The sequence below is a fragment of the Narcine bancroftii genome, chromosome 12 (genome assembly GCF_036971445.1).
Source record: "Narcine bancroftii isolate sNarBan1 chromosome 12, sNarBan1.hap1, whole genome shotgun sequence".
Taxonomy (NCBI): domain Eukaryota; kingdom Metazoa; phylum Chordata; class Chondrichthyes; order Torpediniformes; family Narcinidae; genus Narcine; species Narcine bancroftii.
In genome coordinates this window covers 7448495-7466945 of record NC_091480.1, presented here as the reverse complement: position 1 = coordinate 7466945, position 18451 = coordinate 7448495, and the positions used below count along the sequence as shown (strand labels likewise).

The 18451-nt window shown below is 41.1% G+C and overlaps 1 protein-coding gene across 2 annotated transcripts in view; it reads left to right on the top strand.

The window, feature by feature from the left end:
* Nucleotides 1-18451, top strand: part of LOC138746861 (BAR/IMD domain-containing adapter protein 2-like 1) — a 108716-nt gene that overhangs the window by 19829 nt on the left and 70436 nt on the right. For both annotated transcript variants that reach the window (XM_069905421.1, XM_069905422.1), the window contains exon 3: nucleotides 11755-11841. In XM_069905421.1, coding sequence (XP_069761522.1) covers nucleotides 11755-11841 — 87 coding nt within the window. The remainder of the gene's footprint in view (nucleotides 1-11754; nucleotides 11842-18451) is intronic.

Sequence of the window (18451 nt, the reverse complement as noted above, 5' to 3'; positions counted from 1 at the left end):
TTATAATTTTAGAACCACACAAATAAAGCACATAATGAAAGATACAAATACATGTGACATATAGAAAGAAAGAAAGAATAAAGAAACCCTCGCTGTATACCCCCCCACCCCTTACTAAAAGCAAGAAAAGAAAAAAGGGGACAAGAGACGCTCAACAGAAGTACCTATTTACTTTAAAGTTTCTTCTCGTATACTGAGGCCTTAAGGAGAAAGGGACTGTCAGAGCTTCATTTAAATATTAACACCCATGTTTTGTAAATATGAGCTGCACATCTTCCAAAATATATATTTGTCTCTTAAATTGTAAGTAATTTTCTCAAGTGGTATATAACTCTGAACTTCAGCAGCCATCTTTCTTTACCCAGATCCGTATCAGACTTCCAAGTTATGACGATACATTTTTCTTGCTATTGCTAAAGCAATTTGGACAAACTTCTTTTGATACATATTCATTTTCAACTTGGGTTCAGCATTCTTAATATCACTCAATAAAAATAACATTGGATCATGTGGGGAATTTAGATCCCATTATTCGTTCCAATAATTTACCCATTTCTAACCAGAAAGGTTTAACTTTAAAATGCAAGAATGTACCAACTTCCTCTCCACATCAAAATATAAATCCAAAAAAATCTGATTCAATTTTAAAAAATGTGTGTGTGTGTGAGAGTGTGTGTGTGAGAGTGTGTGTGTGAGAGTGTGTGTGTGAGAGTGTGTGTGTGAGAGTGTGTGTGTGAGAGTGTGTGTGTGAGAGTGTGTGTGAGAGTGTGTGTGTGAGAGTGTGTGTGTGAGAGTGTGTGTGTGAGAGTGTGTGTGTGAGAGTGTGTGTGTGAGAGTGTGTGTGTGAGAGTGTGTGTGTGAGAGTGTGTGTGTGAGAGTGTGTGTGTGAGAGTGTGTGTGTGAGAGTGTGTGTGTGAGAGTGTGTGTGTGAGAGTGTGTGTGTGAGAGTGTGTGTGTGAGAGTGTGTGTGTGAGAGTGTGTGTGTGAGAGTGTGTGTGTGAGAGTGTGTGTGTGAGAGTGTGTGTGTGAGAGTGTGTGTGTGAGAGTGTGTGTGTGAGAGTGTGTGTGTGAGAGTGTGTGTGTGAGAGTGTGTGTGTGAGAGTGTGTGTGTGAGAGTGTGTGTGTGAGAGTGTGTGTGTGAGAGTGTGTGTGTGAGAGTGTGTGTGTGAGAGTGTGTGTGTGAGAGTGTGTGTGTGAGAGTGTGTGTGTGAGAGTGTGTGTGAGAGTGTGTGTGTGAGAGTGTGTGTGTGAGAGTGTGTGTGTGAGAGTGTGTGTGTGAGAGTGTGTGTGTGAGAGTGTGTGTGTGAGAGTGTGTGTGTGAGAGTGTGTGTGTGAGAGTGTGTGTGTGAGAGTGTGTGTGTGAGAGTGTGTGTGTGAGAGTGTGTGTGTGAGAGTGTGTGTGTGAGAGTGTGTGTGTGAGAGTGTGTGTGTGAGAGTGTGTGTGTGAGAGTGTGTGTGTGAGAGTGTGTGTGTGAGAGTGTGTGTGTGAGAGTGTGTGTGTGAGAGTGTGTGTGTGAGAGTGTGTGTGTGAGAGTGTGTGTGTGAGAGTGTGTGTGTGAGAGTGTGTGTGTGAGAGTGTGTGTGTGAGAGTGTGTGTGTGAGAGTGTGTGTGTGAGAGTGTGTGTGTGAGAGTGTGTGTGTGAGAGTGTGTGTGTGAGAGTGTGTGTGTGAGAGTGTGTGTGTGAGAGTGTGTGTGTGAGAGTGTGTGTGTGAGAGTGTGTGTGTGAGAGTGTGTGTGTGAGAGTGTGTTGTGTGAGAGTGTGTGTGTGAGAGTGTGTGTGTGAGAGTGTGTGTGTGAGAGTGTGTGTGTGAGAGTGTGTGTGTGAGAGTGTGTGTGTGAGAGTGTGTGTGTGAGAGTGTGTGTGTGAGAGTGTGTGTGTGAGAGTGTGTGTGTGAGAGTGTGTGTGTGAGAGTGTGTGTGTGAGAGTGTGTGTGTGAGAGTGTGTGTGAGAGTGTGTGTGTGTGAGAGTGTGTGTGTGAGAGTGTGTGTGTGAGAGTGTGTGTGTGAGAGTGTGTGTGTGAGAGTGTGTGTGTGAGAGTGTGTGTGTGAGAGTGTGTGTGTGAGAGTGTGTGTGTGAGAGTGTGTGTGTGAGAGTGTGTGTGTGAGAGTGTGTGTGTGAGAGTGTGTGTGTGAGAGTGTGTGTGTGAGAGGTGTGTGTGTGAGAGTGTGTGTGTGAGAGTGTGTGTGTGTGAGTGTGTGTGTGTGAGTGTGTGTGTGAGAGTGTGTGGTGAGAGTGTGTGTGTGTGAGAGTGTGTGTGTGAGAGTGTGTGTGTGAGAGTGTGTGTGTGAGAGTGTGTGTGTGAGAGTGTGTGTGTGAGAGTGTGTGTGTGAGAGTGTGTGTGTGAGAGTGTGTGTGTGAGAGTGTGTGTGTGAGAGTGTGTGTGTGAGAGTGTGTGTGTGAGAGTGTGTGTGTGAGAGTGTGTGTGTGAGAGTGTGTGTGTGAGAGTGTGTGTGTGAGAGTGTGTGTGTGAGAGTGTGTGTGTGAGAGTGTGTGTGTGAGAGTGTGTGTGTGAGAGTGTGTGTGTGAGAGTGTGTGTGTGAGAGTGTGTGTGTGAGAGTGTGTGTGTGAGAGAGTGTGTGTGTGAGAGTGTGTGTGTGAGAGTGTGTGTGTGAGAGTGTGTGTGTGAGAGTGTGTGTGTGAGAGTGTGTGTGTGAGAGTGTGTGTGTGAGAGTGTGTGTGTGAGAGTGTGTGTGTGAGAGTGTGTGTGTGAGAGTGTGTGTGTGAGAGTGTGTGTGTGAGAGTGTGTGTGTGAGAGTGTGTGTGTGAGAGTGTGTGTGTGAGAGTGTGTGTGTGAGAGTGTGTGTGTGAGAGTGTGTGTGTGAGAGTGTGTGTGTGAGAGTGTGTGTGTGAGTGTGTGTGTGAGAGTGTGTGTGTGAGAGTGTGTGTGTGAGAGTGTGTGTGTGAGAGTGTGTGTGTGAGAGTGTGTGTGTGAGAGTGTGTGTGTGAGTGTGTGTGTGAGAGTGTGTGTGTGAGAGTGTGTGTGTGAGAGTGTGTGTGTGGAGTGTGTGAGTGTGTGTGTGAGAGTGTGTGTGTGAGAGTGTGTGTGTGAGAGTGTGTGTGTGAGAGTGTGTGTGTGAGAGTGTGTGTGTGAGAGTGTGTGTGTGAGAGTGTGTGTGTGAGAGTGTGTGTGAGAGTGTGTGTGTGAGAGTGTGTGTGTGAGAGTGTGTGTGTGAGAGTGTGTGTGTGAGAGTGTGTGTGTGAGAGTGTGTGTGTGAGAGTGTGTGTGTGAGAGTGTGTGTGTGAGTGAGTGTGTGTGTGTGTGAGTGTGTGTGTGTGTGAGTGTGTGTGTGTGAGAGTGTGTGTGTGAGAGTTGGCTGTGTGAGAGTGTGTGTGTGAGAGTGTGTGTGTGAGAGTGTGTGTGTGAGAGTGTGTGTGAGAGTGTGTGTGTGAGAGTGTGTGTGTGAGAGTGTGTGTGTGAGAGTGTGTGTGTGAGAGTGTGTGTGTGAGAGGTGTGTGTGAGAGTGTGTGTGTGAGAGTGTGTGTGTGAGAGTGTGTGTGTGAGAGTGTGTGTGTGAGAGTGTGTGTGTGAGAGTGTGTGTGTGAGAGTGTGTGTGTGAGAGTGTGTGTGTGAGAGTGTGTGTGTGAGAGTGTGTGTGTGAGAGTGTGTGTGTGAGAGTGTGTGTGTGAGAGTGTGTGTGTGAGAGTGTGTGTGTGAGGTGTGTGTGTGAGAGTGTGTGTGTGAGAGTGTGTGTGTGAGAGTGTGTGTGTGAGAGTGTGTGTGTGAGAGTGTGTGTGTGAGAGTGTGTGTGTGAGAGTGTGTGTGTGAGAGTGTGTGTGTGAGAGTGTGTGTGTGAGAGTGTGTGTGTGAGAGTGTGTGTGTGAGAGTGTGTGTGTGAGAGTGTGTGTGTGAGAGTGTGTGTGTGAGAGTGGGAGACACACACATACTCAGAGAAATTAGTTCTACAGTGATACAGTCAGTAAAAATCCAAATGCAGGAAGGAAAGGACAGCAACAAAAACTATAAATTGCTACTTCCTCAGGAGTTTGCGGAGGAGCTAGTGGAGTTCAAGTGAACTGGTACAGACTTGAAGGGCCGACATGGCCTGTTTCCGTGCTGTAAATGGTTATATGGTATGGTGTTAGATATAACTGATGAATAAAATTATATTGCACCATTCTATAATCTCACATTTATTGAACTTGTGCATTTTCCCTACATATCTCATTCATCTATTTGTGTATTCAAATTTACTTCCCATCTTTGTCTAAAATTATGAAGCCCTATTTTTCGGGCTTTCTTTTGTATTTAACATTATGACTGGTTGTATCACTATCTGTTATGGAGGTGCTAAAGCACAATAAATTTTAAAATAAATTAGACATACACCATGGTAACAAGCCATGCATCTGTGCTGCCCAATTGACCTACAACCCCTGGATTGTTTCGAATGGTGGGAGAAAACCCACACAGCTACAGGGAAAGTGTGCAAACAGCACAGGATTCAACCCCCTGTCCTGATCACTGGTGCTGTCAAGACATTGCGCTAACAGTTAAGCCATCTGTGCTGCACAGGACAAGAAAAAAACTGCAAAGTTATGAACTCGGCCAGTGACATCCCAGGCATCAGTCTCCACTCAATAGAAGATATCTAAAACAGGCATTGCCTTAAGAAAGCAGCCTCTATCCTCAAGGCCCCCATCACCCTGGTCATGCCCTCTTCATTCTGCTACCATCAGGAAGAAGATACAGGAGCCTGAAGACAAGGACCCAGCAGCACAAGAACATCTACTTCCCCTCTCCCATCAAATTTCTGAACAGACAATGAACCACAGACACTACCTCACTTTCTCTTATTTTTGCACAAATGTATTTATTTTTAACTGTAATCTCGTAGCAATATTTGCATTGTGCATTGTAATGCTGTAACAAAAAACAAACCTCAGGACATGTTCATGACCATAAGCTTTGTTTCTCATTAACTTCATGGTCATCCTGAAAACTTGATGATCACAATAAATCATTATTATAAAAGGACTCTTCTTTGGCTTGGCTTCGCGGACGAAGATTTATGGAGGGGGTAAAAAGTCCACGTCAGCTGCAGACTCGTTTGTGGCTGACAAGTCCGATGCGGGACAGGCAGACACGATTGCAGCGGTTGCAAGGGAAAATTGGTTGGTTGGGGTTGGGTGTTAGGTTTTTCCTCCTTTGCCTTTTGTCAGTGAGGTGGGCTCTGCGGTCTTCTTCAAAGGAGGTTGCTGCCCGCCAAGCTGTGAGGCGCCAAGATGCACGGTTTGAGGCGTTATCAGCCCACTGGCGGTGGTCAATGTGGCAGGCACCAAGAGATTTCTTTAGGCAGTCCTTGTACCTTTTTCTTTGGTGCACCTCTGTCACGGTGGCCAGTGGAGAGCTCGCCATATAACACGATCTTGGGAAGGCGATGGTCCTCCATTCTGGAGACGTGACCCATCCAGCGCAGCTGGATCTTCAGCAGCGTGGACTCGATGCTGTCGACCTCTGCCATCTCGAGTACTTCGACGTTAGGGATGTAAGCGCTCCAATGGATGTTGAGGATGGAGCGGAGACAACACTGGTGGAAGCGTTCTAGGAGCCGTAGGTGATGCCGGTAGAGGACCCATGATTCGGAGCCGAACAGGAGTGTGGGTATGACAACGGCTCTGTATACGCTTATCTTTGTGAGGTTTTTCAGTTGGTTGTTTTTCCAGACTCTTTTGACTAGAATGTATAATAATTGCATGAAGAGAGTCTAATTTTACATTGAAGATTCAACTCAGGCTTTTTTAACTGAGAAGAAGGGCATTGTACCTTTTGAAAAGTTTTACAAATACAATACAATAAAGGCAGCTGAAATTCTTGCACCTCCCTGAAAACAGCAATTACTAAAGTGATTTTAAGAGGAAAACAAATATGGGAATTCTTTAACAATGAATACAAATGTTTAGCACAAGTAATTTTATTCAGTGCCGTAAGCCCATCCTTGCATATATTTCTCATTTAATTTATCATATCAGCAAAATGTTAAATGATATACAATCTTTAATATTTTTGTATGCAGCCCCCGAGCAACTTGTGAACATCAGTTTCTTGTAGTACTGTTCCCTAATGTAAAATAACAATGGTGTCACAGGCTGTGCAACTTGAGTCTGCATCCTGTTGTATGATTTCAATAAAGTACTTGCCTTGTTGCAGACAATGTTTATTGCAAGTCTCTTTTGTTTATATTTAAATTAAGTCTGCATGTCGATCTGATAGAGAAAAATGTCCTGAACAACATTGCATCCATGTGATATTTGCTCTCAAATCTTGCATCAATATATTGTTTTTCATTTTGTGGCTGAGATTTTTTTTAAAATTGTGCCCACATGTAAACTTTCCTGTTAATTTTGTCCGATTGGAAAGCAGGTTTAGCATTATGCCTGATGTGAATTCACTGGGAGAATTATCTCAAAAATGATCTGTTGTCTGGATTGCATTTTCTGTTGACTTTTTTTCATAAGTTTTAAATATAAAAGTTAAGTGGACAAATGCCTGATATGTATCAAAATCCAAGTGATGATTGGACCTGTCGCAAAGTTTTACGAACTTAATGTGTATGCTGACCTAGCATCATCTCTCAGAACAGGAATTGGGCTCAATGAAGCTAATTGTATTTGAACCTAACTCACTTAAATAATTTGTAAATGTTGAAAACGGATTTATATTTTCTAAGATAAGTTAATTGATTTAACAGAAAATTATATCCCTATCTGGTTGATTTAGCTCATTCTGTCATTTCTGCATATTCAGCCTTTGCATTTCCTTGCATAAGGCAAAACATTTTCCCTGGTAATTTGCATCAGGTTAATGACCATAATTATCTTTACACCTGCTAAGACTTTGTTGGCTACACCCAATGGTATAACAAAATGTATATATTTGGATGAATTGAGTGTGAGCAAGTTGCTTTTAGCTGAAATAATTGTTTTTGTTTAACTGACACAGACCCAAAGGGATATCACAATCCATTATTCTGCCTGATTCCATCTGGATAGTTTTGACTTGTTCTATTGATCAAGTTGGAAAATCTTGATTTCTGTGAATACTTGTTCTTTATTAGTTTACAAGATTTTATTTTATTACTTTTGTGAAACGAGAACTCTGATAGACAAGAAAGTCTCTTCTCTGTACAGTATGGTGGGAGCAAGAGAAATCTGAAATTCTGTCCAATTCTAAGAAAACCAAACCTAAGATCAGTGAAACTGATCTGCTAGCGTAGCAGTTAGTGCAGTTCTATTAAAGTGCCAGTTCTAATCCGGTGCTCTCTGTAGGGACTTTGTACATTCTCCCTGTGTCTGTGTGGGTTTCCTCCACGTGCTCCGGTTTCCTCCCACCCTTCCAAATGTACTGGGGGTTATAGGTCAATTGGGTGTAATTTGGCGGCACAGGCTTACTGTGTTGTTGTCTTAATGTTTAAAAACACTATTTGGAAATTATGAGAGTTCTTCATCTGGCTTACTGAGAGTTACCACGCTCCTTGAATTTTGGAAAGTTTATTGTAATAATGTGCAACATAAAAGTGAATTAAAAGTATGTTGATCTTAATAGGAGTAAGATTCAATAGTACAGAAAATCTGCCAGTCCAGCACTACAAAGCCCAAGCATATTGGATTGTCAATTTTACTGTAATTTGACTCGGAAATGAAAATCACAATAACACAAATGTTGAACATCTGAAAGTAAATTGCAATTCTGAAAATACTTAGCTGATCAGATAGCATTTGTGGATCACTTTCAATATAATTTGTCCAGTTCTATCTTTTCTCCAGCACACAATAACAATCAGTTGGAGAAGTTCAGTTAATTGACCTCTTCCACAAGTGGTCAGCCTGCTCCAAAGTACTTTCCTCGAGAGGAAGAAAATCCAAACCACTTAAAATGGAGACACAGGGGACTGCATATGCTTTTGCCTGGAGGAAAAAAATCAAATTGCTGGAGGAACTTGGCAAGTTGGGCAGCATCTGAAGAGGCAAACATTTTGGCTGAGACTCTGCATCAGAGTACAGAGGGAAGAAAGCCAGGATAAAGGGGCAAAAAGAAAGGGTGAGATGGGTGGTGGAAGGATAGGAGTTAGGAGAGAAAGAGGCTGGTAGATGATTCTGTGTTTACAACGTTTGGGTTTCACTTGGCACTTTCCAGTCTCTGTCACAATCTCCACCTCTTTCTCTCTGTTCCCACCACTCCCCCCCCCTCCCAAAATATGGCTCCCTTTTTTCGTGTGTCTCTCCCTTTCAGCCACGAGTCATTGTCTCCTGGTTCCACTCCTCCTGCTCCCCAACCTGGCTTCATCTGTCCTTATTGCTTCCAACCTATTGCCTGGCAACTCCTGCCTTACCCTTCACTTTCACCTCTTTATACTGGTCATCCCCATCTACACTCAGTCCCAATGCAGGGTTTTGATCTGAAACATCGACTATCCCTTTGCCTCCACGTGGCCTGCTGAGTTCCTTCAGCAATTTTTATGCTTAACTTAAAATTGGCCTTGAACAACTTTAAAAAAAATCATAACCACTGAATCTCCCTTGCCTGCTTAGTTGGGACAGACTACATCAAATATTATTGCTTTTACTGCCAATTTCTACATCGCCATTATTTTCATATGGTCCATCTCTGACATTTTCCTTTCAGGATTTCCTGGTCTCATCTCAGGAGATAGATTAGCAAACATTGTCCATTACATCACCAGCTTTCTTGAGTATAGTTCCTCAATCCCTGCCTTCTATAAAGACACCATTCCATTTTCCTAGTTCATTTACTCCAATTATGACTTTTCACATGGGTGCTTCTGAGTTATCTTCCCTTTTCGCTAACTATAGCTTCTCCTGTACCATGACCTACTATGGAGTGCTCACCTGCACCTATGCCCTGCATCTCTCCTGTCACGTTCCGCGCTCAGAAGAGCAAAGCAGGGAGAGTGTTCCTTAATGTTCACCTTCCACCCCATCTACCTCTGCATTTAATAGAATATTGTTCACAATTTCCACCACTGGTGACAAACCCTGAAACACAGACTCAATCCAAAATGTCCATAGATGCTGTCTGACCATCTGAACTGGTCCAACATTTATAATTTCTTGTGTTTATAGTCATTCCTTAATTTACAAATGACTGCATGCCTGCAAGACATTTAATTCAACAAAATGTTATTTAACTGAAATGATGGAATGGAATGCATTATGGGAATTTTGATACAATGTTAACTGAGAGTGACACACTAATTGTTAGAGCACAAAATGTTGTAAATTGAAGAGATATACAGTAGCACAAAACATTGGTGTCATTCCAGGGAAAATTTCTAAAGTGATGTTGATATGTGGAGAAATGCCTTGAGGATCTGAAACTACCTTATATACTCGTGTAATTGTCAATAATGTGCAATAATCAACCCCCCCCCCCCCACTTTTGCCCTAAAAATCAGTTTTTTATATGACCCATATAAAAGTCAACTCCCTCCCCCCCATTTTTGGCCTGGCTGTCCACCCATCCATGGTCTTGATGCTCCAACTGCGGATCCTCGCCCTGGCGCCTGTCCATCCAAATTCCTGACCATGGATCCTTGCCCTGGTCCCCGCCTATTCGAACTCCTGACCGCGGATCCTCACCACGGTGCCCCCCCATCCAAACTCCTGACTGCAGATCCTCACTCCCGACAACCACCCATTCAAACACCCGACTGCAGATCATCGCCACAGCCTCCCACCCATCCGGGCTACGAATGCCCCAACCATGAACTTACCACCCATTCCCGGCCATCCGAGCTCCCATCTCCTTGAATGATGCAGATACTTATGAGTTCAAAAGTTTGATGCATGTAAAAGTTGACACTTTTTTTGCCCCCAAAAATTTGACGATGACACAAGTATATATTAGTATTTAATGGGCAAAGAAGGTGAATGAAGTTTCTGTTTCCCAGAATAGAAGTATATAATATAGGTGTAAATAGAATGGGCCGATTCAATTCCTTGGAGAAAGGTTCAAGCAACAATATTGTTTCATTATTTCCTTCTACTAAAGAAATGCATCAAATTCTATATTACCCACAACAGAAATAGGTTTTGGCCAGCCTTTAAACGCTCTGTCCTTCTTTCAAAAAGTACTTGATTCTGGTTAGTTCTGCAGGACTTTTTTATAGGTATCGTTCTCTAATTAAAACAAATGCAAGCTAATTTTATTCTGGTTGTTGTCATTTAAGGGAGAAATTTTAATTGTAATTATTCCCAGGAGTGTATCTTAATTGTTGAACGGTCCCTTCTCAATTATAATGTAGCTGCAAAGGAGACCAAAAGAGAAAATTCTGAAAGACTTTCTAACCAAGTTTTACATAATTGCCCTTTATACAAAAATAGTAAGCTTGAAGTTTTTTGAAAAAAGAGAGCAATTGATTTTTTTTTTAAACCAATGTTGGAATTTTTAGGAGAATTTAGTTAAATATTTTTTCATGAGGAATGAATCCATTAAATCTTCAGGTTGTGAATGAAAAGGAAAATGTATGTATCTTGATCAATGTGGTTTATAGTGTGAAAAAAAAAACTTCAGGTTGTGATTTACACTACACAATTAAGTAATCACAAGCAATGAAGAAAAATATGGTGGGGGGGGGGCGGAATAGCTAGTATAAATTATATTCTCTTCCCCTCAATACTCTGTTCTGATACAGGGTCCCAATCCAAAACATTGATATCCCTCTGCTTCCACAGATGCTGCCTAATCTGCTGAGTTCCTCCATCTGTCTTTTGCTCCAGATTTTGCAGTCTCTTGTGCCTCCAAAAAAGCAATTATACATGGGTGTCAGCTGTGGATTTGTCAGCACCACTCCCTTTTTGACCTTAGCTCAGTATTTGGAATGCATTCCATTAGTGGTACTTTGAGCTGTGGTCTTTGGGCTGGTCAGATAAAGTCATGCCTGCTCTCTTGGGTTGATGTAAACCAGTGGTTTTCAATTTTTTCTTTCCACTCACATGCCACCTTAAGTAATCCTATGTCATAGATGCTCTGTGATTAGTAAGGGATTACTTAAGGTGGCATGTGCGGGGGGGGGGGGGTGGGGGGAGGTTGAAAACCACTGCTACTGAAATATTTTGCTTGAGAAAAATGGTCATTGGCCCATTTCCTTTGGAGTTCTGAAACCGTGCACATAACGAGTCAATGAGGTACGATTAAAACAGTAGTTTTCAAACTTTTTAATTATCATTTGCATCCCTCCTTAAGCAATCCCTTACTAATTACAGAGCGCCTGTGGCATAGAGATTACTTAAGATGGTATGTGAGTGGAAAGAAAAGTTTGAAAACCACTGATGTTAACAATCAAGTGACATTTTATTGAAGAGGAAGGGGGTTTCCCCAATCATTCTGCCCAATTTATCCCTTAGTTATTATGATTTAAAATAGATTATTGGTGTAATAGTAGTCTGCCGTTTTGGGACCATGTAAGCAAATTGGTTGCAGTTTTTCCTTCATCACATCAATGACTACATTTGGACCATATTAAATTGTTTTAAGTTGTTTGTGACAACCTTGGATGTGATGAATGCTATATAAAATTTGATCAACCCAGCTACTTTCATTTCAATTGAGATATGGGAATTTGTGTGTAGTTTTACATAATCATATGAACATAAAAGAAGTTCCTTACAATACAACATTGGTAAGATACCAGGTTTAGTCTGTCGGGGGACTTCTCTAGTACTGTCTGTGAAGCATGCCTAAAGAAAAAGATGCCACTTGTCAAAATAATTATTTTTCTGTTGATTTTAATAGCAATGGTGGCTGCGAGCAAGATTTACTTTGATGCCATTTCAAAGTTAGGAGATCTGAGTTCCCAATCACCAGTCTCCAGAGAATTGGGTAAGAACACAGGAATTAACCAATGAATTTTGTATCAACTGATCTTTTATTTTTTTTTTAAATGAGTTGAAAGAATTGGCTGTTTATATGAAGTACCTTGTGCCCTTGGCAACATCTCAGGAGTTCATTTCATTGAATTTGTTGAAGAGATGATGACAGAGGTTAAGTTGGAGAAACTATTGCCCATCATTCGAACAATATTTTGATGAATGACCTGTTAATCTGTTCTCTTTTTCGATTGTTGGAGAGAGGAATGTTGACCCAGTTACTGACTGCGTTCCATTTTTAATCTGTAATTTATAGCTAATACCTGGAAAACTCTCATATTGTCATATAAACCCATCTGGTTCAGTAATAATATATGGAGGGAAAATTATTGCCTTTATCCATCAAGATTAACTGCAGACCAACAGTTATGAAGTTATCGCTTATAATTGCCTCTGAATTGACCTAGAAAATCATTGAATTGTATCAAACCCCCACATCACAAAAGAACAAAACAAGAAAGCATCAATTTGGGCAAGTACACTAAAATGCTGGAAACTCGTATTGGGACAGGCAGCATCTTCAAAGAGAATTGATCATCTTCATTAGACTGAGGAAAACATCATAAAGCCAGTCATTGAGATGTAGCATGCAATGAGAGCCTTGGGTCCATTTTCTTGTTAACCCTCACCAACACAGCAAATGCAATTTTAAAATTTTTTAAAATGTTAATTTTTTATTTATTTACAGCAAGGTGATTCCGGCCATTTAAAACCGTGCGACTCAAATTTTACCCAAATTAATTGCAGTCATGTACGTTTAGGAGGGTGAGAGGAAACCAGAGCACCTGGAGAAAACCCAAGCAGACATGGGAGTCAGACAGTGCCAGATTCAAACTCGGGCAGTGTAATGACATTGCTGACTGTAGCATCTGTTTAGTAGCATCCCAATCCTTGGACTTTGGGATGTGCAAGCAAAATGGAACATCTGGAGGAAACCCACGCAGTCACAGGGAGAATGCTGCATTTGGCACCCGAGATTGATAATGATTTTGCGTTTCTTGTGTTGTGAGGCAACATCATGACTGGCTGCACCACTCTGTCACCCTGTGAAAAAGCAAGTTAGTTTAAAGTTGCAGAGGGCAGGATCCAAAAACCAAAAGCACTCTTGGTGACTGCTTTGCAGAATATCTATATTCATTCTGCACTAATCCTGCTCATTGTGTATCATTCTCTGTCTGACATACCAGTCTTCTTTTCAGGTACTCATTCAAGACCCAATAAGCTTGATACAAAACTTTAACAATTTCAGAAGTTTTTTTTGTTTGTTTCAGGACTGGCCTGTACTGCTGCAAAGTGATCTATCTGTAATAAGTTTTTGTGCACACATTCTTCAGGTGCTGCCTGATCTGCTAGGCGTTTCTATTTCCAACTTGTATTTCCTGGCTTTTGCGTGCTTCTGTTCTCTCTCTTTCTCCTTTTCATCTTTCCTTCTAGTTCCTTGTTGTTTTTTCCCCAGTTTTTACTTGCTGCCTTGTATTGTTTTGTATTCCCACTTTGAGCAGTGATTACAGGTCGTGCATACTTCATTACTTCATTGCCTGTGATGACCTTCAATACATCTTGAGATTGTGAAAAGTGTATGAATCTTTCTCATAGCTCCTTGATTTGTCTTGCATCATTTCTACACTGTTTTCCTTTTCGTCTTCCCATATCGTGAGATTTAGTAGGTGGGTGGCAAAACTAGACCGGCTTGTTCATTCACTGCCATGAATGAATCTTTCTTTCTTCTCATTCCAGGATCACCAACAGCTAGACCTTCCTTACCAATGAATGTAAATATTCACAGGCACCATGACTTTTCATTTTCTTTCCATTTATTTTGGTTTGCTGACCCCATATTAAAATAAAATGTAAACTGTATGCTCATTTTATCTTTTTTACGCTTGAGCTTTCTTTTTCTGTCAATTACATAGGATAATTGCTTGAGCTTTCTTTTTCTGTCAATTACACAGGATAATTGCAAATATTAATACAGAACTTTGGATATAATGTTACAGCAGTGTGATTTTAAAAAAAAACTTGTGTTTAATATCCCCTTATTTGAGGACTGTTTTAAAAAAAAAATTACCTGAACTCTTGGGATTAGGCCCTGATTTTATGGTTGTAACAATGCCAACACTATCAGTGTCACTGTTTAAAACAAGCTGCACCTCAGACAAGGATTGGTGGGGAAAGGGGACAAAAAAAGATCCCTAACTGATGGCTACAGAAGTGGTATTTTGCAGTGAGTGACTTGTCTCCTCAAACTTTTCAAAGCCTTCAACTTTTGACAAAACACAAGCTAAAAGTTTAATGGAATACTTTTCATTTGCTTGGATTACAGTAACAGCATTTAAGAACCTTTGCAATTAAGAATCCCTTGGTGGGTGAATCCAGGACAAGAGGGCACAGTCTTAGAATGAGAAGACAGAGATGAGGAGAAATTTCTTTAGCCAGAAGGTCGTGGATTTGTGGAATTTGTTGCCACATCCAGGTATGGAGGCAGGTTCATTGGGGGAGTTTAAGGGGGAGATTGATAGGTATCTAAATAGTCAAGGTATCAAGGGATATGGGGAAAATGCTGGAACTTGGAACTAGATGTGAGAACAGTTTAGCTCAGGGTGGATTTGCGGAGCAGACTCGATGGGCCGAATGTCCTACTTCTGTTCTTTTATCTCGTGACAAAATAGTCCACTGGATTAGTACTGCATCTGTCACTTTAAACATTAATTCCCTCTGCCTGCCCATACTGTGGATGCAGTCTCTACCATCCACTACTCCATTGTAGCTACAGTACTTGCCTGGCTACTCCACAAGCACCCCCCAAATTTATCTTCTATTACACAGAGTGAAAGAGACTTCAGACAAGTGGGAATTCAACTTCTGGCATGTTTCCTTTCAAATCACGCATCATCCTGCTCTTCATACTGCTATTCCATAATTATTGCTCTTTAAATCTTGGCTGGACTCTTACCCAAAACACTTTGGGCATGCCTTCATTGGAAAAACTGCAATAAGTCATCAAGCTGCTTTGATTACTGATGGAGAACAAATATTGGTCTTGCCAGCAATGCCCAGATCTCCCACTTGCCCCACCCCCCAAAGAAATGGGGTATAATAAATTAGCAAAGTTTCTTGTTTTGTGTGGAAGGTTTTCAACTATTGTTCATGTTATCTAGCCCATTTATGCTTTGTGGGAAGGCTTTAGGGTGTGAAGAGGTGAGTCACTCACTACAAGCTACCCATCTGTGACTCGTTCCTTAGTTGCTGTAGTTATGTGGCTGGCACAGTTCAGTGAGATTTGGTTTGTCACCGAAGGCTCTCAAACTTGTACAGGTGTACAGTGGAGAGCATTCTCGCTGGTTGCATCACTGTCTGCTATGGAGATGCTAACACTCAGGAAAAGAAAAATTTGCTGAAGGTTGTTGACTCTGTCTGTGACATCATGGGCACCAGACTTCACTCCATCGAGGACATCTGCAAGAGCCAGTGTCTTAAGAAAGCAGCCTCTATCCTCAAGGACCCCCACCACCCAGGCCATGCCCTCTTCATTCTGCTACCATCAAGAAGGAGGTACAGGAGCCTGAAGACGAGCACTCAGTGACACAAGGACAGTTTCTTCCCCGCTGCCATTAGATTTCTGAATGAATGATGAACCACAAATGCTACCTTATTTTGACTTTTTCTTGCACTATTTTTTATTTCTTTTTTTAAGGTAGTGTAGATAAATGTTTACACTTGATACTGCCACAAAACAACTAATTTTGTGACATGTTCATGACAATAAATTCTGGATTCTGAATAGTTCTGGTCCCCAAGATGTTGAATGGAAGTATTTTGAGTTGGAAATGTAAAAGATATGAGCAAGAATGCTTGGGAAACCTTCCAACAGAAACATTTTGGCAGCCAACCTTTGGTGGATTATCACCAAGTAAATCATTGAGGATGATCTCACTATAGTTCCATACTTATAATAAAAGGAGTGTTACATGTGCACATATACATAGCACCTGCCTGGCTTTTAGTGTAAACAGGAAACTGAAGATATTAAAAAAAATCCCACCCAAAGAAGTTCCTGAATGAACAAGGAGATGTGATGAAATGCAGTATAAATGTTCAATATCATATAATCCTTGGGATTAAAATGGTTCAGTTAAAAGTCGATTGATTTCAACGTTGGTTTAAATTTTGATGTACGGAAAATTGTTTTGGAAATTTAGAAACAATGCTTTGTAACATTGAAACCAAGATGGTTTATACAATAGGACACTTCAAGAGAAAGCAATTTGGAATTCTAACAACAAAACCAGTTACGTCATCATGCTGCTGAAAGTTAGCAAAATTTTTACTTGTAAATGTTTTCTTTGGAGAAAAATTGAAATTTTACAGTACTATTGCTTGCTGGGTTTTTAATCTTTGGATTTAATACATAAAACTTTGGTGGTGTATAGTTATTTTTGATCGAGTTTTCCTTTGTATCTCAAAATTAGGACATGACTGGTGTATAAATAAGATTAGGCAACATGGTACAGATGAGGTGCTTGAGGAGTATAGAAAATGCAAGGAAAACCTCAAGAAAGAAATCTGAAGGCTAAAAGAAGACATGAGGTTGCTTTGGTAGATAACGTGAGGAAAGTCCTAAGGTTTTCTACAGGTATGTTAAGAGCAAAAGGATAGCAAGGGACAGTTCCTCTTGAAGATCAGAGTGGTTGGCTTTGTATGAAACCAAAAGAGATGGGAGAGGTCTTAATTTTTTTTTCTCGTCAGTATTCACTCAGTAAAAGGGCACAGAGTCATAAAGAAAACAAGTAGTGAAATCATGGAACCTTTAGAGATTAAAGAGAAGGAAGTGCTTGCTGTCTGAAAGCAAATAAGGGTGAAATAAATCCTCAGGGCCTGAAAAGATATTTCCTCAGACCTTGAGGGAGGCTAGTGTAGAAATTGCATGGACTCTGGCAGAAATATTTGAAATGTCCTTAGCCATGGGTGTAGTGTGGAGGATTGGAGGGTAGCTCATGTTGTTCTGTTGTTTAAAAAAAGCTCCAAAAGTAACCCTGGAAATTATAGACTGGTGAGCCTGATGTCAATAGTAGATAAATTATTAAGATGTTCCAAGAGATTGGATATACAATTATTTGGATAGCCATGGACTGATTAAGGATAGTCAACATGGCTTTGTGTGGGGTAGGTCATGTTTAACCAATCTTAGTTTTTTGAGGAGGTTCCCAGGAAAGTTGTCAAAGGAAAGGCTGTGGATGTTGTCTACATGGACTTTAGTACGACCTTTAACAAGATGCTGTATGAAAGGTTAGTCAGGAAGGTGCAGATGCAAGGTATTCATGGTGAAATAGTGAACTGAATTTGAAAATGGCTGGACAAGAGATGCCAGAGTAGGAATGGATGATTACCTCACAGACTGGAGGCCTGTGACTAGTGGTGTGCCTGAGGGATCAGTGCTGGAACCATTGTTGGTTTGTCATCTATATCAATGATCTGGATGATAATGTGGTAAATTGGATCCTTTTTTAAACCACAGATCAATATGAGCTACCCACCAATCCTCTGGCACCTCACCTGTGGCAAAGGACATTTTAAATATATCTGCCAAACCCCCTACAATTTCTACACTAGTCTCCCTCAAGGCTTGGGGGATGTATCTACCTTTATTCATTGTAAGGCAGCAAGCACCTCCACCTCTTGAATCCCTGTATGTTCTATGCCACTACTGCTTGTTTCCCTTCCTTACACACTGTGACAATTTTCTGAGTAAATACTGATGCAAAATAAAACTGTTCAAGATCTCCCCCATCTCATTAGGCTCCACACATATATGACCACTCTGATCTTCTTGGGGACCAATTTTGTCCCTTACTATCCTTTTAACATGTAGAAACCCTTTGGGGTTACCTTCACGTTATCTGCCAAAGCAAACTCGTGTCTTTTTGCCTTCCTGATTTCCTCCTTAAGTATTTTATAGTGCTTCATTTGCTTCTTGTTTCCTATACCTGCTATTCACCTCTCTCTTCTTCTTAAGCAGATAATCAATATCCCTTAAAAACCAAGATTCCCTATGCCTGTTAGCTTTGCCTTTAATCCTGACAGAAACATGCAAAGTCTGCACTGTCAAAATTTCATCTTTGAATGCCTTCCACTTTTGAAACACATCCTTGCTCGAAAACAACTTATCCCAAACCACTCTTCCTAGATCCTTTCTCATTTCCACAAAATTGGCCTTTCTCCAATTTAGAATCTCAACTTGAGGACCAGACTTATCCATAATCCATAAATAAGTTGAAAACAATGACATAATGGTCACTGGACCCAAAATGTAGGTGAACATTTTGGGTCCAGTGACCATACTTCTGTCACCTGACCTGTTTGGTTCCCTAATAGGAGATCAAGTATTGTATCTTGTTTGTACCTCAATATTCTGATTTAGAAAACTTTTCCGAACATATTTCCTTGGAGTTCACTTAACTAGTGACCTATCATGGACACTCAACATCTCCTCACTTGTCAGGAAGGTGCAATAGCGACTGCACCTTCTGAAAAGACTGAGTGGGCAAGGCTACAGCCACCATTAT